Consider the following 26,081-nt stretch of genomic DNA (forward strand, 5'->3'; position numbering starts at 1 on the left):
TTTTTTATTTGTATATTCATTAGTACGTTTTCTGGTTTAACACATTCTTTTTCCTTGTCCCTTGCAGAAACATCTTAACGAGGTTTCACTGTATATCTTCAGTACTAACTTATGGATTAGAACTGATCTGGGATCATCTAAACCTTGAAAAAATAGATAGGTTAAAGCTCACTTTATCAAAAATACACTGAGAGTGGGGAAATCAGCACCAATTAGAATGGTTTATAGTCTAGCCAGGGAGACATTTTACGCCGAGGACCTGAGGAATAAATTGTTACTGTGAAGTTCTGATTACATCACCAGACAAGCTCTTCAGTGGAATCTGTAGGGACTGAGAAGCGGAGGACTGAAGAGGACATGAAGGAGATTAGTGGGCTCTAATCCCACTGTTGTCATCCCTGGAGATATTTTTCTGTGGTTTCCCATTTTCACACCAGGGAAATGCTGGGGCTGTACCTTAATTAAGGCCATGGGCGCTTCCTTCCCACTCCCAGCCCTTTCCTACCCCATCGTTGTCATAAGACTCACCTGTGTTGGTGCAACGTAAAACAGATCTTTTACAGGAGATTATTGAAGGAGGGATTTACTAGATTATGGTTGGAAAGAATTAAATCATATGGTTCACTATAAAACCAGATTGTGAAGCACGGTTTTAGCCCTATACTCCTCTTCAGGATTTGAAGAAAATGAGTTGAAGTCAAGTAATTTTAAGTTGTACTACTAGTAGAATGGTTTTCTTTTTCATTTTTGTTTAAGAATAGAAATGAATTTACTTTGAATGTTTTGTCTTTCTGTATTTTCTTTGGTTTTGCTTATTTTTGAGTGTGTTTATTGTGTTAATAGTTTGTGATTGTTGTGTGCCACTGCAGGTAATTGCTGCAAGATTAAGATTCTGTACATTAAAAGGTCAATTTTATTTTTAGGCATTGTTACGATGTGGAGTCCCAACGTTAACAACCCTTTGGCAAAAATGTTATGTCATCCACGTCCTATCACAGCTTTGGCTATTGATCCAACTGGCAAGTAAGAAACTTATGTATTTTCTTCAAGCCTTACAACTATTGTTTCTTATTCTTTTTATTTTGTGAACATTTGTAATCTCTGTCATGAAGAATAAGTAACTTAGCAGGTAAAAATTAACATCTCCAGAGAAATACACAGAAGGAAATGTCACATTGGCCTAAAATAGGCACAGGAAAAATGATAAAAATACATTAATACATCAATACTCACTTTATTTCTCGAGGACAGAATGTTAACTGAAAAGCACTTTAATTCAGATGTCATCTGCAAAAAATTACGATGCTCAATATGAAAAGGAACTCTGTGATATATACAAAACAATACATTACATACAATACATTAATACATTTACGAACAGTTACAGGATTTAAAATTTGTGATGCCAGCAGCTAATCAAATGCCAACATTATCTTTGTGTATAATCCAGATGAAACGGGCAATATTTTGTAAACTGTCTTTGAATAAAAGCAGATAGGGGTTGAATGATATTTGGATGGCACACAATCCAAAGAAAGGATTACCATCTTTCATGGAACTTCTTAGTTACATCCTTAAGTACCGGTACCCAAGTAATTTTCCCCCATTGCATAAGTTTGATATGGAACTTTGCGGGGGGAAAATTGTATAATTTTCCCATCATGTAAAATATTTGTCATCAGTGTGTTTACTGTTTACATTTCTGCGTAGTCAACAGTTTATGAGCGATGACTGAGAAGCACAGGTGGCAACACTGCAATAATGGGAACACTTCGAAAGCTATGCATAGTGATAGTCTAGGCATGCGTCCCTAGTATACATGTAGCAACAATGTGGGAGATACGCACTTGGTCTATAACATATACCGGTCTCTGTTCTGTAGGGTCTGTTTAATTAAAACGCATATACAAAAAGTGGGCTATAATGGATCAGTTCCTCCCTAATTTCATGCTTTTGAGCATAATAATTTCATGTGGCTATTTCTAGCCGAGTGCAGTCCTTGTAAGGCAGACCCTCCGATGAGGGTGGGTGGCATCTGCCATGTGTAGGTAACTGTGTGTTATTGTGGTGGAGGATAGTGTTATGTGTGGTGTGTGAGTTGCAGCGATGTTGGGGACAGCACAAACACCCAGCCCCCGGGCCACTGGAATTAACCAATGATGGTTAAAATCCACGACCCGGCCGGGAATCGAACCCAGGACCCTCTGAACCGAAGGCCAGTACGCTGACCATTCAGCCAACGAGTCGGGCTTTTGAGCATGCTCAACAGTGATCATAGTAGTAATATATTAATTTTAAATAAAAAACAGTATGTAAATGTTCAGCGAGTAAAATCTTACATGTTATTAGATGTATTCAAATCATTGTAACAATGTTTGTGAACTTTTGGGTTTTTGGATTATATTTTAGGTACAGAATGCTCTGCGCAGGGACCGGAAATAATTTTATATTGGATTTAAAGCTCATCCAAACTGGATGTAATAATAATCATCATCATAGCCTTCCAGCATGCCAGGTAGGGTGGTTGTAAACAAGCACTCTCCAATGCTGTCTGTCCAGAAACGTTTTGTTGTTCATGACAAATTCCCAACTCCATCCTCTACTCTCCATGTCTTCCCTCAGTTGGTCTATCCATCTTTTTCTTGGTCTTCCAACGGGTCTTCTGTACATTAGTCTTCTTTCCATACAAGCACATGGTATTCTTGTGTTATTCATTCTTTTAACATGCCTAAACAGTTTAAGTCTGGATGACCTTGATCTTTCCTCCATAGATTCAGTTAATCATAATCCCTTCATTCTTTAAATGATTAAGTCGTGTCTTTTGGAGGGCAATTCTGAGAAACTTCATCTCACAATCTTGAAGCTTGCCTATGTTCTTTGATGTTATCGTGCATGTTTCCAAGGAATGTGTAAGAATGGAAATGAGTTGACTTATATGGGGTGAGTTTTGTTCTTTGAGGAGCCTTCCTGTCCCATAGTAAGTTTCGCACAAGACTACAGTAATTGGACACTTCAGTTACTCTGTTCAGTACTTCTGGCTCTGCCCTGACATTACTGGTCATCATGTTATCTAGATATCTGAATTGGTTTACTACAACCTGTCTGTCACACAGTTGTAGGTTGCATTCAGAATTCTCCCTGCTAATTTTCATACCGGGCGAGTTGGCCATGCGGTTAGGAGCGCGCAGCTGTGAGCTCGCATCCGAGAGATAGTGGGTTCGAACCCCACTGTCGGCAGCCCTGAAGATGGTTTACCGTGGTTTCCCATTTTCACACCAGGCAAATGCTGGGGCTGTACTTTAATTAAGGCCACGGCCACTTTCTTCCCATTCCTAGGCCTTCCCTGTCCCACCGTCGCCATAAGACCTATCTGTGTCGGTGCGACATGAAGCAACTAGCAAAAAAAAAAAACCCACAGTTTTTGTTGTGCTTATTTTTATTCCGTACTCTTTGAAGTTAGCTTTTCACAAATTAAGTTTGCTTTGTGCTCTCTCCTCCATGTTGTCTCATATTGCTACATCATCTGCAAGCACCAAAGCCTGTAGTTTTCTATTTCCTACTCCCTTTTAGGTCTTTCAGAATAACTGCTATGAATAGAAGAGGTGAGAGGGCACTTCCTTGTTGTACTCCCTTGGTTGTGTCAAACCATTCAGAGTGTCCATATGGGCATAACTTTTGCAATTGGCATACGACATTTGACTTTTGCTGATGAATTACTCTGGTATTCCATATTACTGATCTAGGGACATTATAGTATTCCCATTAATTGCAAGTGATATGTACTTTCATTCAAAGTTAGGATCATTTTGCAATTTTATATCTTGTAATATTAATTTCTTCAGGTACATGGCAACATCCGGAATGGATCGCTCTTTGAAGATCTGGGATGTTCGCAAATTAGAGGGTCCACTGCAACATTATCAGCTGAGTTCATCCATGTCTCATTTGGCTTTCAGTCAGCGGAATGTATTAGCAACTGGTGTGGGAAACATTGTTGAGGTAAGACTTCAGAAAAAATATTGATTTGAAAAGAGAATATAAGAAGTTTTTAATTGCTTAATAAACAAAGTATTTGAAGATAATATATGGAGAGTAATTTTTGGGACATTGTGAAATGAATTACAGTGGTATAAAATGGTTGCAATTCAAATTTAGAGACTAGAATTTGTACATAGTTGTTACTTCTTGTGAGCATTTTATTAAGAGCTTATCAGTATGTGTGTAGTTGCTATTGACTGCAGTCTTGTTGAGCCTTGTTTGTTCTATTCTCATATATATGAGCACTACATCTGCTGATGGTGGGATCAAACCCCACTGTCGGCAGCCCTGAAGATGGTTCTCCATGGTTTCCTATATTTTCACCAGGTAAATGCTGGGGTTGTATCTTAATCAAGGCCGTGGTCACTTCCTTCCCAGTCCTAGCCCTGTTGTATTACATCATTGCTGCAAGATCTCTCTTGAGTCAATGTGACGTAAAAAGATTCTGCTGTGTTCTTTAAACTAAGAAGCTTTTTGTGTTTGTTATCTCATATAGGTATACAAGGATGCTTGTACTACATCTGCTGCGAGACCATACATGCGCCACAAACTTTGGAAGAATATTGGCAATATGGAATTTTGTCCATATGAAGATGTTCTTGGTGTAGGTACTAGTGGTGGATTTACTAGCCTAATTATACCAGGTAATTTTCATTTTGGATTTACAGTAGAGGTTTTAGATTTCAATTTAAAAAACAGAGGGGTTTTATTTTTAGTAATTAATAATGTATGACTTAGAATACTGTGGTACACACGGGTGGGATTGTGGGTGTAATCTGTGTTACATCTGTTGTCTTGACTCATTGTCATGACTATTTGCCCTTCCTGACCCTAGTTCTATGTGAGGGGATGTGTTCGTCTATTAATTGTTGTTCCTCTGGTGGTTGGAAGTGTTGTGTGTAAATGAAGAGGATAAATGCAAATAACCAGTCTCACAATTTCCGGGAAGCTAATGGACATTGAATAACATTTACGTATTATTATATATAATCGTATCAGGTAAGTTACGTATTAGATAACAATTAAATGATACAGTTTATGTTGCCCACCTGGCATAAGAGACCAGTCAACATTTTGTAGGCTAGGAGGAACTAAATAGAGTCAGAGAACTTTAGAATCGTACTATTGAAAACAATTTGTTTTTAAAAGAAATCGGACATGGAGCACTAAAAGGCAACATTGATGCAATGCTTGATATCCTCGTCGATTGTGGCAGGGGTGGTAATAACTTAGCCAAGATAATTGAACCTGTCAGTTGTTGTCATCAGTTGTTAACTAGCTTAGGAAGACAGTGTAGTGTGTGCCAACAACTGGGGCTCTGTGAAGTTGAAGAACATGATTCTATCCTCATGGTTGATCTGAGTCTTTCTCTCCAGCAATGCTCTCCATTATTCTAAGGCTGCCTCGACCTTTTCCCGTGTTTCACAGACCGTAACAGTCTGCGTGTAGCAAGAGCCATGGTAATTTTGGTATCAGCTCCTCTGCCAAGTATTTAATGATGATGTTGAAGAAAACTGGATCCCTGATGGACACCAACTTGAACAAGATAACTTTCCGGCTGAACTAGTTATCACTTTGGTTGAGGAACGAACATACATGTCCTGAATCAGACACCCATTCTTTGCAGGAACGTTTTTGGTGTTGCAATGCTGCCCAGATGACCAGTCAAAGGCTTTCTCAAGGTCGATGAATACCTTGTGGAGTTCTTTATGTAGTACACAGTGCATTTCTATCAGGACCCATAGAGTCTAAATTGTACCACTTGTTGACACACCAGGTGTAAAACCGCACTGGTTCTGACGTATGTTGATGATTCTCCTGATGCTATTTACGATGACATGCTTGCAAATTTTGAGTGTAGTTCCCACATTCTCTGAGGTCTGGCTTATGAGGATGGGCTCAATGTAGCTTTGTTGAAATTATTCTGGCATGGGTACACCAGTAAGTGTCGTATTAAACATCGTAGTCAGCAAAACATTTTGTTCTGCACCCAGAGCGTTCCATAGCTTCACTTCATATCATCAAGCCCCACTGCTTTATTATATTTGACATGGCTGCTTGGACTTTAGCTGGATGATCTTGGGTATAGGTCCTTAAAAACAGGAAGCTGCACAGTTGCTACATCCCATGGAAATTCTTCATTGAGCAACTCATTGAAGTACTCCCTCCAGCAGCTATTTGACCTTTTCTTGTTTGACCAACTTCCCCTTATTGTTGTGGATATATTTGGTGATGCCAACTATGTCTCTGGAGTGCTTGTTATGCTGGGTGGCAACTTTGTAGATTCATTTCACACCCTCTGGCAACCCCAGGTCTTGCACTGCTCTTTCCTTAGCTTCTTCAACTATTACATTTGTTTCTTAGCACCCTTGTATCTCGTCTTCAGATATGGCCCATTCTGGCTGTTCGTAGACTTCTACCACTCCTTGAAAGCAGTTTTATTCTCCGTGAGTCCCTTCTGGACTGGGTCTTTACATTACCTTGTTTCCTCTGTAATTTTCAGTCTCCCTTCTGAGATTCGCAGATGCAGCATTGCTTTCTCAGTGCAATAACTCTGGAAACATTGCTTAATATAATGTAGACTGTCATTGTTATTTGCCTCCATATCCTTGACGATATAGACCCTGATATCAGTGAACAACTGGGCTGTTTGTATCTCTTTTAGCTTAAACTATTTAACTTTCTTTGGCAAGATGACTTCAGTATGCAGATGATGATGTAGCTTTTACTTACTGATCAGAAGCTTATGTTTGGATGTAAAAGTTTCAACAGACTGTTTGAGCAGGCCAAGACTGCAAAGGATGTAATCGATCTGGCTGCCTTGTAGATTACAAGGTCTTCATCCTTCCTCTGGAAGTAAGTGTTTATTATCGACAGATTGTATGGTGATGTGTGTTGCAGGATCTCCTCTTGCTGGTCATTTCCTCTTCTAAAACCAAAGCCTCCATGACATTCAGGATAGTCTTTGGCGGTCTGTCCATCTGAGATCTGGTCATTCAGGTCACCCAGTATGATGTTGTCTTCAACTGGTGGTAGCTGTTGTAACAGATATTCGTAGTCCTAAAACTTTAGCTTGATTTTCCTGTCCCAGCCAACAAACCTGCATGGCAAGAAAGAATAATAAAAATGATAAAAGCTCAAAAATGAATATGGTCTACATACAATAAAAAACGTCTTATCGATCAATTTAAATAACATGCAAAACCGTAGCTCATGTTTTCGGGAATGAGAGCTGCTTCGAATTAGACGGGATTTTGATTTAACCCATTTTGAATTATCGAACATAACAAAATTAAAACATTACAAGACGGTAGTTTAAGCAGAGGTGACATACAGAAGCGAAACTCTTTTTAAAGTCACTCAGAGAAACAGATTCAACAAAATCCTAAAAGTAGAGCGAAAAATAGCTAGAACATGCATATATACGTAGGTCGGGCCATGAGTCACGGCGACTGTTTTTTTTCTCGTGAACAGGAGACAACACAGAAAATCTAAGATATGCATTTGGAAACGTACGGTATGTACTTGCGTATGATGCCACTAGATGGTGTATGTAAACAACAGTGTGCGTCTAAGCATGCCCCCAAGTTCAGTGTGTGAGTGAGAGCGTCACAAAATGGAAGTCAACAAGCAGGAGCAACGATCGTATATTTAAATAGCAGTTCTCCACGGCAGAAATGCATGCCAATGCCATGCAGAGCTGTAGGAAGCATTAGGTGTGCATGCCATGCCCTATAGAACAGTGGCCCAATAAGGTTTTGGTAATCCTGGCATACGATGTTCAAGGTGTTCTTGTGTGTCATCCAGTGCATGAGGGGCACACTGTCAAAGCAGTTTATTACAATTCCTTTTTGTTGTACCAATTCCACCATGCAGTGCAAACCAAACGTCCAGATCTTTCGGACAACACCATAATCCTACACGATAACGCGGCAGCTCACACAGCAGCCATCGTTCAGCGGCGCTTACAATGGTGGGGATGGGAGGTTCTTCCACATCCACCGTATTCGCCTGATCTGAGCCCATGTGACTATGATCTAATCCCCAAAGTCAAGAAGCCATTACGTGGACAACGGTTTGCTACGAAAGAGGACATCGTAACAGCATTTCGGAGAGAAGTATCACACGTTAGCGATACACATGTAGCGAATGGTATTCGGTGCCTGCCCCACCTCTGCCAACGTACAGTGGAAATCTTGGGTGATTATTTCAAAGGTCTGTAACCAGTGGAGACCTGTCCTTTGTACGTAGTCTTGTGTATTTGCTGTCTGTACCATAATAAAACAGTGTTTACCAATGGCCTGCGTTCTGTGAGTTTCCTACGAGAATCTCCTGAAGTCAGAATTTGTCTGCAGGCACTGTGCATAAGTACATGCCCTATATTTTCAAATGCATATCTTAGATTTTCCCTGTTGTCTCCTGTTCGCAAGAAAAAAAAATAGTTGCCGTGACTAATGACTCGACTCTCGTAAAAAGTATGAAATAGAGGGACAGTGGTGGATAGTGCCAAATTATGTGGTGTATGGAGAACTGAGCTCATCGCAGATTGTATATGAAAGAAGAGGAAAAGGCTTATGTGTTTGGCCCAGTGGCAGCTCGTGTTCAGTTAGGTTGGTGGTTCTGCTCTGTGACACCCAGTCCATTGCAGTAAGTGTAATGGACACACGTAAATTCTTATTGTATACGGGAGGTGCCAACTGAGCTCGTGTGCTTCCGTCCTCCAACTCTGCGGAAACTCTTTACTCTATGTCCTATCAGTTTGAAGTTACCGAAAATGTACAGAAAAAATAAAGGTAAACATACATTTCAATTTGCACTGTAAGACCCTGATTTTGAGGGCCATTGATGATATAAATAACTGACTTGTGCAAAAAGCAACAGTTAAGAAGTAAAAAATGCCTTTCTTTTGCTTATTGAAAAAATTATCAAGTACCGACATGCTCATATTTACAGAGGTTCTGAGATCTGCATACATTTTTGGGAGCTGGCTTTCTTAATGGAGGGGGGGAACTTCATATGATGGTACCGTATAGGCTTTTGGACTTATGCCATGTCAAGAAAATAAGGTGAAATGCCTATACGGTATCGTGTCCTTAAGTAAGGGCCGTGAAAGGATTAATGGAACATCATCTGATGGTATTAACATTCCTGTTTTAATTTTCATGACTGCCTAACTGGAAGAATTCAATACCATAACGGAGAAACATATTCATGATTCCTTGTAGGCCTAAGAACTTGCTCGTTCGCTTCATACGAGAGAGAATGTTTTCGGTCGTTGGATAGAATTATGCTTAAAGTCCTGGCCATTTACACAAAATATAGTGAAATATATGTACCCCCAATCATAAAGTATGTTGTTTGAAGAATTAACATGAACAGTAAATTGATTTTGTGTTACTTAATCACAACCATCCTCTTTTATCATGCATTTCACCTGTATTTAAGCTATTTGGGCTTTCTTTCTACTGAACAAAAGCACACAACTATACTGTAGTATCTGAGAATGTTGACATGTAGGAATTTTAAACCATATCAATGTCCATACAATTTTAAAAGTTCTCTATTTTCACTGATGAGTACAGTGGAGGGAGCTTTTTGCCAAATAGCTGAGATTTCAACATGCTCTTCTTGCTGCAGTGATTCTCTCGCAGATGGTGGTGCCGGTGCTATCTCTAGTGTATTATTTACCAACTCTGTGATCTCAGTGACAGCTCCTCCAGTACACGCGAATAGACCATCCATGCTGCAAGGCGTGCAGTTCATACAGAACCTTATGGGTGACTCTTAGCCACCTATCGGAGAAAAGCTGTACAGTAGAACCTCGATGCATCGTTCCCGGAACTGTTGTTTTCTCGTATGCATCGTTCAATTTATTTGATCCCAAAAATGTTCCATATAAACCAATGTTAAATTTCCCCGCATCTATCGTTCCTCGAACTATCGTTTTATTGCATCGATCGTCAAAATAATATTTGTACTCGGCCACAATTTTCCCACATGGATCGATCATATGTAAGAAAACTATACGCAAAAGTTTGTTTAATTTAAAGAGACAGCTCAATACCCCAGCATATAATAGCGACAATATACAAGTGATTCGGAGTTGCTAGTCGTGAACAGGGATTTTGTAGGCTGGAGTGCTGTGCGCATGTTATTCACGCGCAACCTCACGACGAGCCTTCTGGCATCGACGCTTCTCGACCCACTAACCAACCCTTAGAAGTATTTTTATTTACAAGAATTAAAATGAAGGTACTGTAAAACTCAAATTTGCCACCATTTTCTGTGTTGCTATTGGCTGGCTAGGGCTACCAACTTAGTTGAAAATGAGAAAATCATGCTGTTTGAAATAGTCACAGCATGCGCCGGATACGTTTTAATTAGTCACAGGGTTATTAATCGCATTGTACCTTGTGGAGTTTGTGGGATGCTAAAGGCCTGTTCACCACTTTGTTGCTTCCTGCCCAATTGTCTTGTTACAAGCTGGACCTAACCAAGCCAGACCAATAATCTTATCACAAGCCTGGTATTGAAACTAAGTTGGCAGCCAAGCATAGCCTACTGTGACATCGTCCCAGACGCACCATGTTGAATTTCTACCCTCTGACATTGTCCGAACCGCACCATGTGGTACCTCTAACCTATTGTTCACGAAGCGTCTACGGAAACTTTACCAGATTACAGGTTATTGCCGAAATATCCATGTACATCATTAAAATGCAATAAGAGAACTGACCTTAAAAGTTTTCAGTTAATACGAGATGTAAAGAAAAGTGAAACAAAATGGCATAAAAGTCACACTTTTTATTTTCATCATGTATATCATGGTTGCAATATGAGCATGTTTGGATCCATGGCTAAATGATTAGCACGTGTTGGCCTTGGTTTAAGGGGTCTCCAACAGGTAGGTGATTTTTAACTTGCCTTGGTTAATTCTGACGGTTCGGGGGTTGTCTGCACGCCGACTTACGCATTAGGATTCAGCTTACAGAGGACCACATTTTCATAAGCGCATAGAACACCTACCATGTGACAACTCGAAAGACCTGCACCTTTCTTCGGAGGCCACAAGCTATTACTGTTGTTGTTGTTATATTATTATTATTATTATTATTATTATTATTATTATTATTCTGGGTGGTACACCCCCACGCCGCTAATTCAAACTTTGCGCCAGTTGAAACTCCTCTACTGGAGGAAGTCTGAACTTTAACTACTGTGTTAATTTTCAAGTTTCTCAGAAGATGTCACTACTTGGAAATTTTGAAGTTTCTGAACTGGGTCGTTTTCGATGTATTTTTGTTTTGCCTGTAGTAAGAAGTGTGGACATTCTCTTCCAGATGGCACTACTGAAAAACTACAATTGTGCACCTTAGTGCGAAGTGAAAGAACTATGTTTTTGGAGAAATTTTGAATTCATAAGTTTGTTCTTTGTTAAATTTCTTTCAGTTATTGTTTAAGTTGGCAATATCAACCCTTTCTTTCTATCAGTTTTGAAACTGGCCAATCATAATTTTCTGTAATTAATTTTCCACCAATAAGGTGTTTCTTCCTCATCTAGTGTAGGGGTTTTCGTCGTTCTCATTCCTGAAACGCCTCGAACTTTCCACGAGGGTATATAAACTGCTGATTTTCGGGTCTCCTGGCCACTTCAGTAACATCTATCAGTGCGTAAAGTACGTAGCAGGGGGCGGGAAGCGCCTCTTTCTTCGGGCAGCAGTTCAGCCACCAGGTAATGGCCGTTTAATAACTTCTTTTCTTGTAAGCTCAGCAGTTTAACTCTCGGGGCAGGTCCGAAGCCTTTCCGCCATGTAACTTTTCCCCTAAAATGTAAAGACACTTAGTATCAATTCTATCTTTTAAACTACATATTGGGATAGAGAGTGCTTAACCCTCTCGAGCTCCCACTCATTTTGCATTGAGGTGAACTTATTTTCACAACCGTTTCTTCCTTAACGTAATGTAAATTGTTTCCTTCTAAAAGTCACCTCTTTAGTATGGGATTCGCCCTTGCAGTAACGGCCTAGTGCCAAGTAGGTTTTATATAAAGTGTATTAGGAGCGCAAGAACGCCTCCTCTCAAGTTGGTATTTTATAGGCCATGTAATTTACCTGTTTCTTTACTTAATAGGCCTCAGTAGGTTGGGTATTTTTACCCCTGTTTTCATGTCCTTGGAGGACAACTTGAATGTGGAGTTCGGTGTGGCCTTTGATAGGCTTAAATTTTGAGAGCGAGTTGCTCTTTCTTGAAAATTGAGTTGTTGTATGCCTCGAGGAGGCTTTACCGTGTAAAGAGGAGCAAGTGCTCCTAGGCATGATTGGGGTCTTCTGCCCCTTTGTTGAATTCTGTATATCGTAAGGTTGGGCTTATAGCTCAAGAATTGTGTGTCTGGCTCTCGGAGCCCAAATCCTGTAATCACTGTAATTGTACATTTTCGAATTGTGTTTCGGCTACTGAGTACCTGTTCTATTTGTTATTTCTTAATCTTGAAAAGAAAATATAACCTTGTTAAATTTTATCTTAACTTTAATTTCGTATTTTGAGACCTGTTCACCCCCGCACCTTCTTTCACCTCTGCTAATCCACCAAACCACGGTAACAATTATTATTATTATTATTATTATTATTATTATTATTATTATTATTATTATTATTATTATTATTATTATTATTATTATTATTATTATTATTATTATTATTATTATTATTATTATTATTATTATTATTATTATTATTATTATTATTATTATTATTATTATTATTATTATTATTATTATTATTATTATTATTATTATTATTATTATTATTATTATTATTATTATTATTATTATTATTATTATTATTATTATTATTATTATTATTATTATTATTATTATTATTATTATTATTATTATTATTATTATTATTATTATTATTATTATTATTATTATTATTATTATTATTATTATTATTATTATTATTATTATTATTATTATTATTATTATTATTATTATTATTATTATTATTATTATTATTATTATTATTATTATTATTATTATTATTATTATTATTATTATTATTATTATTATTATTATTATTATTTACATGATGAAAAATGCCCAAATACAGTACCACTATTTTATTATTTTGCTTTTCCCCTATTGTATATGTCACCCGCATTTATTGTTTTCCTGCATCCATCGTCATATTCTCCCTCTCCCTTGAAAAACTATGCATCGAGGTTTTACTAAAGTGTGCTCTCCTAATGTCTGTCGTTCACAGATCTAATCAAGGTTGCCAGATCACCAGTATCTCAATAGGTATCGATCTTTGGCTCGATAACAGCACACAATATGAAGGATGGGATCGCTAATTTCTGTATATTATATTTTTCATTATGGTGGTTCTGCAGCTCCACAGATCATATTATGGAGCAGCGCCTGGTTTGGCCCAGTATTCAGTTTGGTATAATTTGAACTGTTGTCAGTTACAGAGCAGAGTAGGTTGTTAATGTCCAGTTAGATGCCTGGAAAATGAAAAAAGGGAGTTAGGAACATATGTGACCAAATAATGAAATCAGTTACGTATTTTGAATGTAACTTACCCTCTTGCAGCTTGACAGGCACCTTTCCTTTTAGATTGTATGTGTCATACTGAATGTGTGACTGGAGCCAGGCTGGCACTGGGAGTGAAGGAGGGAGAGTGAAGGAGAAATGGGAATGGAATGGAGGAGTGGAATAATAGTTGTAAAAACATTAGGATTGCTTATTATGTTTTTTGTAAAACAGAGTAATGATGTAAAAAAGTATAAGGGGTTTATCAGATTTTGTTGAGGTTATAACTAGGATTGGAGTATTGATCTAAATGGATGTAACAATTTTCAAGAATATTGAGCAACTCGTTTGACTTTTAAAATATCCAAATCTTGTTTGATTCAATTGATGAAAAAGTATGATTAAAATCAGGTGTGTTGGCACATTGCAGAAAAGCTATTGTGCTTTTTGGCATTTTCATGCTCGAGGTAGAGAGTTGTAAAGCTCCTGCCTGTTTGTCCCATATGGATGTAATTGCAATTAGTGTATTTTAATCTGTAGATGCCTGAATTAAGGAATTTATTATGTTGACTGTGAGTATATTGTAAAAGATTGATGAATTATTATTAGTAGTTTTGAAGGCTACATGAATAACGTTAGTTATCTGATATATTGTTGAATGTGATAAAATGTTCTAGGTGTCGTATACTTGCACAGATCTCCATTGTATTTGTTGAGTTTATTTTAATATTGAAGTTATGTACATTTTAAACATAGATTTCCATTGCATTTGCTGCATGTATTTTATCTTAAATTTTTTAATGTATCACTGTTTCTTGTTATATGTCCTTCTTCTTTATGTTATTTTAGCTGATGATGATCTCTAGGCTAGGTTGAAACATGTACTATGTAGCTTTTTAGACACACCATTTATCAAATGGCAAATGTGTATTGAACAGGTGGACTTTGTGCAATTAAATTATTTTAGAATTTCATCTTAGATATTTGCACCAGGTGCAACTTGTACTGCTTGGTGTAAAGAGTGAAAGTCAATACCTTACTCTTTTATATATTGGCTGTAGGCTTTGACATATGGAGCAAGTCACTTGCTGGTGAGAAATTTAACACCATTTCTGTACCAGAGATGAATATCATATGGTTTTGCCATTACGGAGTTGGCCTGCGTTTGTTCCATCAATAGCAGATTTGCTGTGCAATTCCTGATCGTTGACCAATGCATGTCCAGTTACCCATTTCACACCAGCCAGCCTGGACCCAGACTGGTGCCGATCACTAATCAGGTTACAATAAATATTAAATTAATGTCATAATGGTCCACCTTTTCAATACTATAATCTATATATATAAAATAACTTGTCCTGACTGACTGACTGACTGATTCATCATCGCCGAGGCAAAACTACTGGACATAAAGTAATGAAATTTTGGGGATATATTCATATTAAGATGTAGGTGCTCGCTAAGAGAGGATTTTTGGATATTCCGTCGCTAAGGGGGTGAAAAGGGGGGTGAAATTTTAAAATGAGTGTATCTATATCTCAAAACTTTAAAAGTTTACAGGTGTAAAAATTGGTATTTAGAATCTTCTTTAAAAATAAGGAAACATGTATTTTTTTGTTTTCAGAAAATCCCAATAGGAGGGGTGAAAAAGGGTGAAAATGGGGGAAAATGGATTGAATGCCTTTAATCAGGATACCGGTACTTATATCTCAGAAACTGAAGATATTACAGACCTGAAAATTGGTGCGTTTGATCTCTTTTAAAAATAAAGAAACACGTATTTTTTTGTTTCTGGTAAATCCAGTTAATGGGAGGGTGAAAAGGGGGTGAATTTTTAAAATGAGTGAATCTATATCTCCAAACTTTTAAAGTTTGCAGATGTAAAAATTGGTATTCAGAATTTTCATTAAGAATAGAGAAACACGTATTTTTTTGTTTTTGGAAAATCGCAATAGGAGGAGTGAAAAGGGGTGAAAAATGGGTTGAATGCCTTTAATGAGGCTACTTATATATCAGAAACTGAAGATATTACAGACCTGAAAATTGGTCTTTGGGATCTCCTTTAAAAATAAAGAAACACGTATTTTTTTGTTTCTGGAAAACCCAATTTTGGGGGTTAAAAGGGGTAATATTTTAAAATGAGTGCATCTATATCTCCAAACTTTTAAAGGTTATAGATGTAAAAATTGGTATTTAGAATTACCTTTAAAAATAAAGAAACACGTATTCTTTGGTTTTCGGAAAATCCCAATAGGAAGGGTGTAAAAGGGTTAATAATGGGTTGAATGCCTTTAATGAGGCTACTTATATTTCAGAACCTGAAGATATTACAGACCTGAAAATTGGTATTTTGGATCTACTTTAAAAGTAAAGAAACACGTATTTTTTGGTTTTTGGAAAATCCAAATATTGGGGGGAGAAAAGGGGGGGTGAATTTTTTAAAATGAGTGTGTCTACATCTTAAAACTTTACAGATGTAAAAATTGGTAGTTAGAATCTCCTCTAAAAATAAAGGAATCCTAATAGGAGGGGTGTAAAAGGGTGACAAATGGGTTGTATGCCTTTAATGAGGATACATATATCTCAGAAATGAAAGATATTACAGAACTGAAAATTTGTATACGGGATCTCCTTTAAAAATAAAGGAACACGTATTTTTTAGTTTTTGGAAAATCCAATTAATGGCGGTTAAACAGGAGTGACAATTTGGGTTGAATTTTTTGAAAGACTATACAGAATATCTTGGAAACGTAAAATGTTACAGACGTAAAAAGTGGGTGTTTGGAATCTCCTGTAAATGTAAAGAAACATAGGTGATTTGTTTTTGGAAACTCCAAAGGGGAACTCAAAAGGGGTGACATTTTCAAATGAGAAGTTTTACAGTATATCTAAAAAACTTAACATGTCACAGAAGTGAAAAATGGTATTTTATCTCTATTAATCATAAAGAAACGTGTATTTTTAGTTTTCGGAAATACTACTTGGGCGGAGGGGGTGGAGGTTAAAGTGACTGAAAATGGTGTTGAATTCTTTTAATTAGGCTACTGATATCTCAAAAATGAAGATGTTACAGACGTGAAATTTGATATTTGCAATCTAATTTAAAAGTAAAGAAACACGTATTCTCGGAAAATCCAATGAAGGGGGAGGGGTGTGAAAGAATTGAAAAATTAATTGACTTAATTGTATGAGAGTACATACATCTAATAAAAACTAAAGTTGTTACAGACGTAAAAATTCTTTTTTGGATCTCCTACAAAGAAAGAAAAACGCGTTTTGGTGGGGAACCCATCTTGGAGGATGGGAGTGTAAAGGAGTTGAATTCCTTTCATGAGGACACATAAATCAAAAACTGAAGAAGTTAGAGTCGTGATAATAGGTATTTAGAAGAGCCTTTACTATTAAAGAAACAAGTATGTTTTGCGGGAAAATTCACGTAAGGGGGGGGGGAGTATTGTGAAATGAAGTGAAAAAAGTAAATTATTTTTATGGGGATACTTATATCTCAAAACTGAAGGTAATAGACCTGAACATTGGTGTTTAGAACCTCCCTTAAATATAAAGAAACAAGCATTCTTTTAATTTTTTTGGATGGGGGGGGGGGTGGCTCTAAATAAACTTAACGGCGGTGGGGTGTAGAAGGAGGTGAGACCAATTGATTTTACTGTTATTAATGTACTTATAAGGATCCTCTGTTGCTCAGGCGGAAGCACGCCGGCCTCTCACAGCTGGGTTCCGTGGTTCAAATCCCGGTCACTCCATGTGACATTCGTGCTGGACAAAACGGAGGCGGGACAGGTTTTTCTCCTGATACTCCGGTTTTCCCTGTCATCAGCCATTCCAGCAACCCATAATAATAATAATAATAATAATAATAATAATAATCCGGACCGTCGTCAAATGTGCGGACCGCGCTGGAAACGGCTCCTGGACGGGTAATGACTAAGAATGCAGTCCGGCCGCGGGTTCAATGCCGCCAAGGCACCCCATATGACACCACGCCGGATCTCCTGAAGGATTTTATCCATATTAAAAATGATTATAGGAAAAGATGGCAAAGATTTACGGACCCAACTGACCGGGAGGAATACCTGAGCCTAGCCCGGGAAGTACGAAATCGATTGCTGGAAAGGAAGATTGAAAAATGGGAGGAAACGTGCCGTAAAATATTAGAAAACCAGTCAGATCGGGAATTTTGGTGGATTCTCGCAGAAAACCAGTCAGATCGAGAATTTCGGCGGATTATATATCTAAAACAATAAGCATTCAATTATAAATTTCAGTATAATACCGTAGCGAAGCACGGGTATCTTGCTAGTATGCAATATTATTGAATTACATTACTAAATTAGGGACTAGTTTTGGCCTTGGCTGGCCATCTTCAGCCTTAATGTAATACATCTAATAACTAAACAAATGTACAAACACACAATTGACATAAAAACAAATGTGCAAATACACAATTGACATTAAAATCTGGGATGAACTATGTGTAAAATTTGAAAAATAAATTAGGCTCTAAATTCTTAGCATCTGGAGTATGCTTATCATCCAGACTCTTTCTTGCATTAATATTCATAGAATTGTTAGTTCCATCACTGGTAATCATTACAATTTCAATTGCAAAACGGGTACTGGCAAATGTTGCTTCTGTAGTCAGATCATCAATCACCAAATCTACTTGAGTGGTGTTAGCAGTATGCAAGCCACTGGACGCCACTGTAACCACCAGCTGACACAGAACTGCTAGATGGTGTTGCCACATCAACCAACGTAAATAAATTGAAATGTTCCCGTAGTGATTGTTAAAATCATGTTGAAATGCTGTTGGACATTGTCAGGACGGCACATGAAGATATGGTTAAAACAGACACATTCTTAAATTTTGGCTTGTATAAATTTGCAATTCATTGCGGTATCCATGAAGTTAGCCCCTCCTTGCGACATGAGGTGCATGGCCTATTGTTGTGTGCCTCATACATTAGTTTAATATTTATTGTAATCACAATTCAGTACAGATCAAAACCATGAAGTTTATATCCTATGATCACTAACCAAATTGCCCGGCACAACAGTATCATTTCCTTGATGCTTCATGCTTTGCACTGGTACGGCGATAGGTTCATTGTCCATTGAATTGGTTAATATTGTACTTTTCTATTTCCTGTGGTTTTTTCTCCTTTTTTGTTTGTTTTGTTTTCTGACCTCTTACCTATTCCTTTAATGAAATCTTGTAAGGATTCTTATTCATTGTTACCCATATGATAGAAAACATTGCTCTTTGTAGGATCTGGTGAGCCTAACTTTGATGCTCTGGAGAGTAATCCATACCAGACCAAGTCCCAGAGGAAGGAATCAGAAGTAAAGGCACTTTTGGAGAAGGTAAGGATTGTTGCATATTCTATATCGAAGAAATACGTATTCATCCAAGTCTCCATCCACTTCAAATCCCCATCGGTTCATCTCTTCATTTGTTTTGTAATTTTATGCAGATGTTACTGTAGGATTAATGAGAAAATTATTTCTTGGTTTTCATCAAATTCTGATTTTCATGGTATCTATTGTATGTGTTGCAAGTTGTTGTTTTCTTTGTTTTAGATTCCACCTGAACTGATAACATTAGACCCATATGCAGTTGCTGAGGTGGATATTCCTACCCTGAAAGACAAAATAGAAGCAAAGAAGAAACTATTGGTGAGTAAAGACCAAAATTTAGAGGTACAAATAGATTTCAGTTTTGGTGATATAGTGTGGTTCAAAGTGTTCTGTGTGACTGCATGCAGCTACATTAAAATTGTTATAGGGCCCTAAGTTTACTCTCTGAATTAATATTTGATTCCATATACAGTAAAACCTCCATAATTCGAAGTGATCGGGACCAAAAAAGTCGGACTTCCAATTTCTTTGTTTAAACTTCAAATTAAACAAATTTCTGTGTAATAACAAAAAAAAAAAAAAAAAAAAAATTGAAAATATGTAAGTTAGTGTTGTACTTGTGACTCGAACCTGGGTACCTCCAATCCTCTAGACGAAATGAAATGAACATCCGCAGTCCGATTTCAGTAATTCGTCCGGGTCAGGAATGGAATGAATGAAGCTACCATCAAGCGGCGAGGATAATCCTCAAGACGAATAGAGTAGAAATTGTAAGAATGATAATAATTCCCATTGTTTTCAGTCTAGGATACGGCAAGAATAAGAGGAAGCTACAAAAATTGGGTATACAGTACAGAGACTTATGTAATAATAAAGTCCAGCGTTCATAAATCTTAAATCTACGTACCTAAATATACTGGCCCGTTCTTCCTGAATGTTTAGAACACACCTATCCATTATTTTGATTATGTTTTCATAAATATGAAACGATAAACTGAAGCAACAAAACTATTGTCAATCAGCTGCTATCGGCAGAAAGGATATGCGACTGTAGCGAATTCCATTAGACAATTGGAAACAATTCACAGTCAGTGTCTACAATCATGGAAAGAATACAGCAATAAAATGCGGACGTAGCAAAAAATTTGAAATTCACGAGTTATGCATGGTTGACCGGCCAGAAATTGGGTTATGTGCGCCACCAAATCGTTTCCGGTCTGTGGTGCGTTATCTGTATACAACAGAACCTCAATTATATGTACCTAGAAAATACGTTTTCCCACAGTATTCATTCAAATTACGTGGTCCTGCAAGCATCCTAATTAAATCACATAAAAATCCTGCATTATCCGTTCCTTGAAGAAACAATTTCCCGGATCAACCATTCAGAAATTTCAGTCCCATCAATGCTAAATCCTCTATCACATGTTTTTCAAGAAACTGTATCTCATGAAAGGACGGCTACGGCATACTACGGATCTTGGTGTTAACATCCCGTCATTGTGATAATTAGAGGAAGTACTGTACTGGAGAAGTGATCGGTGGTGAACTTGCATTGCATAAGGGACCATCTTAGCATCGCATTCGGGTGGTATTGTTTGGAGAATCCTCAGAAATCATAAAGCAGAGAGTGGCCACAACAATTGGAAAGAGACAGAGCACATTTTGATAGTTCTACTTGAAGACGGAACAGGTTTCGTCAAATGTTCATACTTGCAGAAACGTCTACATTATGTCCAGTGTTAGATGTTTATTTTTTTTATGTTTTCGATTGCATCGCCGAATAGGTATTCAACACTTCCCTCAGGGCACTGTATAATCACTGGGCTTTCAGGCAGGAATCAAAACTGCTCCTTAAGTAACTGAATAGAGTTGTTGGCTGTATGGTCTACTCCATTACCGTAGCAGGACAATATTATCCTATACGATTATGTTATAGAGACCAGAACAGATGTTGCATAAAGCCATGGGAGGTTTTGAAATTGCCTATTACTATTTTGGTGCTAATATAAAACTGGGAATTTCACGTTTTTGTGTTAAAATATTATGAAAACTGCAGTCGTTTTATTTGCACACGTTACACTTAAAAAGTTTGTTTCATTTCGCACTCGTACCGACTTTTACAGCAAGTGCACTTTCCATCCGAGCTCAAGGTCATGAATGATTGTAATTTCTGAAGTTTTGATGATGTGTTTTCCCTTTCCAATTTGATTGTGACTAGTGATGGGCAGAATTGAATAAAATGCACTGAAGAACTTTTGAGAATCGATTCTTACATTCAAAACCATATTCTCAAGTTCAACATAACCTTTATAAGTTGATTTAGGCCTAATTTTCATGGTACAAGATTTCCATAAACTGCTACGAACAGTATAGGGCCTTCATAATCTATGAGCTTCATTTCCGTATTGATTGCTACTACAATATAAAAATAATATAGAAGCCTCCACCTTATCAATACAATGTTTATTTACAAGATGCAGTAAATTCAGTACCAGTTTCGACCCCTATGGGGTCATCCTCAGCTGTTATACATTAAATCGGTTTCAAAAACATCACATAAGGACTAATGTCTTCATATCATTGACCCAATTTGACAGTCATGTAAAAGTAAATATAACAGTAGTATAATGGATCTTTTTTCATTGACTAGAAAGTTGCTTATTATGTAAAGCGTCATCTCATTGTAGCCTGAGTCTAGTAAACATCAAATAAAGTTTACAAGGGTATATGTGGAATTATTACATATTTACATATATATTATTGAAACATACATTGTCTATTAAAAACGAATATATACACATAAAATTTGAGCCGCTATAACAGGCCGTTTAAAAGTGAATGAAATGATAAAAACAAGATAAAATGGGTCCACATTTGACTCTAGTTTGTACTGGTTTGTTGTTGCTGCATTATTCTTGTAATATGGTAAGTACACAGTGTTTGTATTCTAATGTTTAAACTTGTGATAGTTTTTGTTCATTCCGATGTTTTCTTGATTAATGCTAGTATAATATATTACAGTTGTCTTGATGTACTAAATTATTGTGAGAAATTGCGTGCACCATTGCTGAGTTAAGATAATGCCTATTGTAAACTGGAGTATTAAGTAATGCCGTGCATCTTGGGATTAAAACTATGTCGATGTCAACCAATATACATAAGTTCTAGGTGATAACGTGAGGGCTTCCTTTATATTGTAGACTGTAATATCTGAAATTAGAGATAGATTGTGTAAGAAACGGCGTCTAATGGGCTAAGAAAAGTGTAAAATATGTATGATATACTTACGTTGAGTGTTGGCACTGTGTATGCTGCATGGCTGCATGTCGAGATCTGTTACGTGTTATTCTGGGGCTGTAGTTCGCGGATACGGAGGGGAAGTTTGGAGGCATGGGAGGGGCATCTGTGGAGAGAGCGGAACTAGGGTAGGGAGGGTCTTTAGGCGGTTCATTCGTATGTATAGGCTGTTGTTTTTTAATTCTTTTCAGATAATAATTTTTTAGAAAGGGAATGACTGTATCGAAAAGAATGTTAGTTTTTTTCTGTGATTTCATTTAGGTTGAAATTTAGGTTGATGTATTGATCTAAATTAATGTAAAATTCTTCCAAGATGCTGAGCAAGGGGCTTTTGGGGTTTGTATTCAGAATTTGTATGTCATGGTTAATATTTGTAAATCTATGTTTTTGGTCATCGATGTGTTGTCCCATAGCTGAAAAATGCCTGTGCTTAACTGCATTTATGTGTTCGTTATATCGTATCAGAAAGTTCCTTCCTGTATGCCCTATGTAGCTGGCCTCGCAGTCATTACATTTCAAGCGGTAGACACCTGAGTGGTTGTATTGATTTTTATTATTGACGGATTTAGAATTGTGTAAGATGTTGGCGTTGCTATGTGTAGTTTTGTAGGCTATTTTAGGCCTTGTTTTTTAAAAACGCTTGTTATGGGATGTTAACCAAGTTAACCAGAACCGAGAAAGATAAAAAAGACTACGTACTATTCACCTATAACAATAGACATATACATCCCATAACAAACGTTTTTTAAAAACAAGGCCTAAAAATAGCCTACAAAACTATGATAATAGAGTAATGAATTTAGACATTTCTTATTTAATCCATATCAATGGCAGGCATTGATAACATGGAAATGTTGTTTAATCGGGCTAACTGGCGTTGTTTTTGTCATGATTGTCTTAAGGTGTAAAACCGTGTGGTAATCGGTCCATATGGACAACGGAAAATGTGAAGATGATCATTAAAAAAAATGAAAAAATCGATAAGGAACAATCGTTTGAAGAATTCCCTTTGCATTAGATGCTCTAATAACCCAGAGTCGGAAGAAAACTAAATGTGAATGCCTACAACATCAAAAGCTCATAAAACTGATCATCAGTAACATTATATTGACCATTGTTGTGATGTGATTTGTCTCCTCTGCTGCCACTCATCTCCTATAGATGGGATTACTGTTGTGTCCCAAGTAAAAAAGCACGCATGAATATTGGCGGAAAGTGGCTGGGGAGTTAGAAAACTTTGCACAATCTATACGATTGTCCCGTCAACGATAGGTACTGCAGCTGGTTTCCGATTTTTACGAAGAACAATAAATCCTGGAGTTATCTATGGTATGAAGTACTTGCATAATTATTGTAAGTTGATTATAATTCAGGATGCAATCATATTTACATCCAGATACAGTGCACACATGATATTCTATTATTTTGACTTTGTTTTAATCCATCTATACCTCGATGTTCGAAACACACTAACACAAATGAAAACATGAAAAAAAAAAAAAAAAACATGTATGTATAAAATTATTCTAATATGGTAGCCAACATGGAAATTAATTTCCAACAAAAATGCATTTCAACATCTTGCCTCTTAGGCAAACACTGAAAACAGTGCCATTCTTTTCTGAAATATGAGTCAATGGTGCGCTGCTTAAGTGCTTATCTGTAAGTTGTCGAAATAAAATCTTCCATTCATGCTTTGCATTCACAGCATTTTCTGGGGCATTGCTGGTAGAGATAACACTGTACAGAATCAATAAGGCTGTCATTGCATCTTTAGCTGGCAGGCGCGTGAGAAGAAACTTAGTTTCTGATGTGTCGTCTGCTTGCGATTCCACTTCCGTTAGCTTACATGGGTCAGTTGCGTCACACGAGATACCGTCTGTTACTGGTACTTGATTGTAAGTGTTCACAAAGTCTTCGAAAGTTTCTTCCAACTCCAAATATTGTTGTACATCAGTCCAGTCACCGTTATCGGCATTTGCCACGGTTGTTTCTTCTGTATCATTTGCAAAGAACCTGCACTTCCGTAAGCAGTTCTTTATAACAAATTGTGTTACAGTGTCCCAAGCCACAGCTACAATCTGTATAGCATCCATGATATTCCACTTCCTGATATCAGAGTAAGGCACATTTCTTGATACCTCTCTTACTAAAAAACGAACAAGCTGCTTCCGATATGTACGTTACACACAATAAATAATCCCTTGATCCATTGGTTGTATGTGGCACGTAGTATTTGCCGGCAAGTACAAGAAATGCATATTTTTAAGTTCCAGTCCATCATGGTTGTAGGCAGCGCATCGATCCAGAATAAGAAGAATATTGCGGTCTTTACTCTCCATCTTTCTTTCCAAACAGAGAAACCATTCACGGAACAAATTTCCTATCATCCAAACATTTTTAGAACATCTATAATCATATGCAAAATTTTTCAAACCCTTAAAACAATGGGGCTTTGCGAACTTGCCTATAATAAGAGGGCGTAATTTCTCACTGTCATCTGCATTACAGCACGGATAACTCTCACTCTGTCCTTAAAAGCTTTTCGGGTGTGACAAGTCCGTGCTTTCACAGCGAGAGTTCTCTTTGGTTGGGCATGAAAAAAAAATAATTGAATACGCCCTTGGGTGCATATTTAGCTAAAATCGGTGCTGCTCGTTCCCGCCATTCGTTAATACTTCCTGTGTCAACACTTACACTTTCGCCACTCACTACCTCCCAAGTGATGTTATACCATTCTTTGAATCGTTGCAGCCAGCCATTTGAACACTAAAAGTCCAGTCCGCACTTCAGTGCCAGTTCGTTGGCCTTTTCTTTTATCAGTGGTCCATCCACCGCAATATTATTTAAACGGGCTTAATGAAGCCACTCTATTAACTCATCTTCTAATTCTTTATGTATCTTTATTCTTTCTCCAGATCTACATAATATGTATATGATCCATTAATGGGGAGAAAAAATAAGTCTGACCTAAACCAGCTCACAAAAAGAAAAGGAAAGGAATTCCACCAGATAGGCAGACACATGAACAAAACCATATGTAATAACAACAACAATAACAACAACAACAACAGCAACAACAACAAGGCAATGAGGCAGGATAAACACTGTTGCCTGGCCCAAGATCAACCCTTATTGGTGGTCTGTTGGCCATGGCAGAAGGCTGTATGGCAGTATGATAATAATAAACTAAAATAATAACATATTACTGTGTAGAGTACAATAGTGTCAGCAAACGGCATCTGTAATTTAAACAAACTGCATATCACTTCTGGCCTGGTTCGCAACTCAGCGCAATCCTTCATGAACACTGACCTCTCTGTTGTTCTACTTGAGCTGCAAACCCAGCTTTCGTGTTACCTCCACTGTCATGCCGGTGTGCAATTATTCTCCTTACGTTTCATTACTATTGTCCACAGTTAAACTCCATTATCTCGCTACACTTATTTTCTTTTAAAATTTCAGGAAAATCTCCACATTAAATGAGACCATCTCGCTAGCCATTCCATACATTACAAACCAAACATCACTATCTCCCTATTCATCTGCCAGCCTTACCTCATCGCAAATTTTACATCCACTCTACTACCTTATACCATCCATCTCCACACATTAACCTAATCACGAAATCTCGTGATTATTTACTAAGTCACCACACATGCTTACAATCACTCTCTTCCTTGCTTACTAACAAATACCCGCCTCATCTTAATTACAGCCTTCCTATACCATCTAATGACAGTAATTAATATTGCGAGCGCGGAGAGTGACCGCTGCTCTGCTGCGCCCGTAATATTGCGAACATGACATTCTTCTGACTTTATCAACGCAGTA

At 37.4% G+C, this 26,081-nt stretch overlaps 1 protein-coding gene across 2 annotated transcripts in view; it reads left to right on the forward strand.

Annotated features, from left to right (window-relative positions):
* The window catches only part of LOC136874744 (WD repeat-containing protein 46), a 96,178-nt gene that overhangs the window by 51,987 nt on the left and 18,110 nt on the right, over positions 1–26,081 (forward strand). For both annotated transcript variants that reach the window (XM_067148422.2, XM_067148414.2), the window contains exons 7-11: positions 924–1,023; positions 3,843–3,999; positions 4,535–4,682; positions 18,859–18,953; positions 19,170–19,265. In XM_067148422.2, the coding sequence (XP_067004523.2) occupies positions 924–1,023; positions 3,843–3,999; positions 4,535–4,682; positions 18,859–18,953; positions 19,170–19,265 (596 nt within the window). The remainder of the gene's footprint in view (positions 1–923; positions 1,024–3,842; positions 4,000–4,534; positions 4,683–18,858; positions 18,954–19,169; positions 19,266–26,081) is intronic.

Source organism: Anabrus simplex, chromosome 1 (assembly GCF_040414725.1).
Source record: "Anabrus simplex isolate iqAnaSimp1 chromosome 1, ASM4041472v1, whole genome shotgun sequence".
In the NCBI taxonomy this organism is placed as follows: Eukaryota; Metazoa; Arthropoda; class Insecta; order Orthoptera; family Tettigoniidae; genus Anabrus; species Anabrus simplex.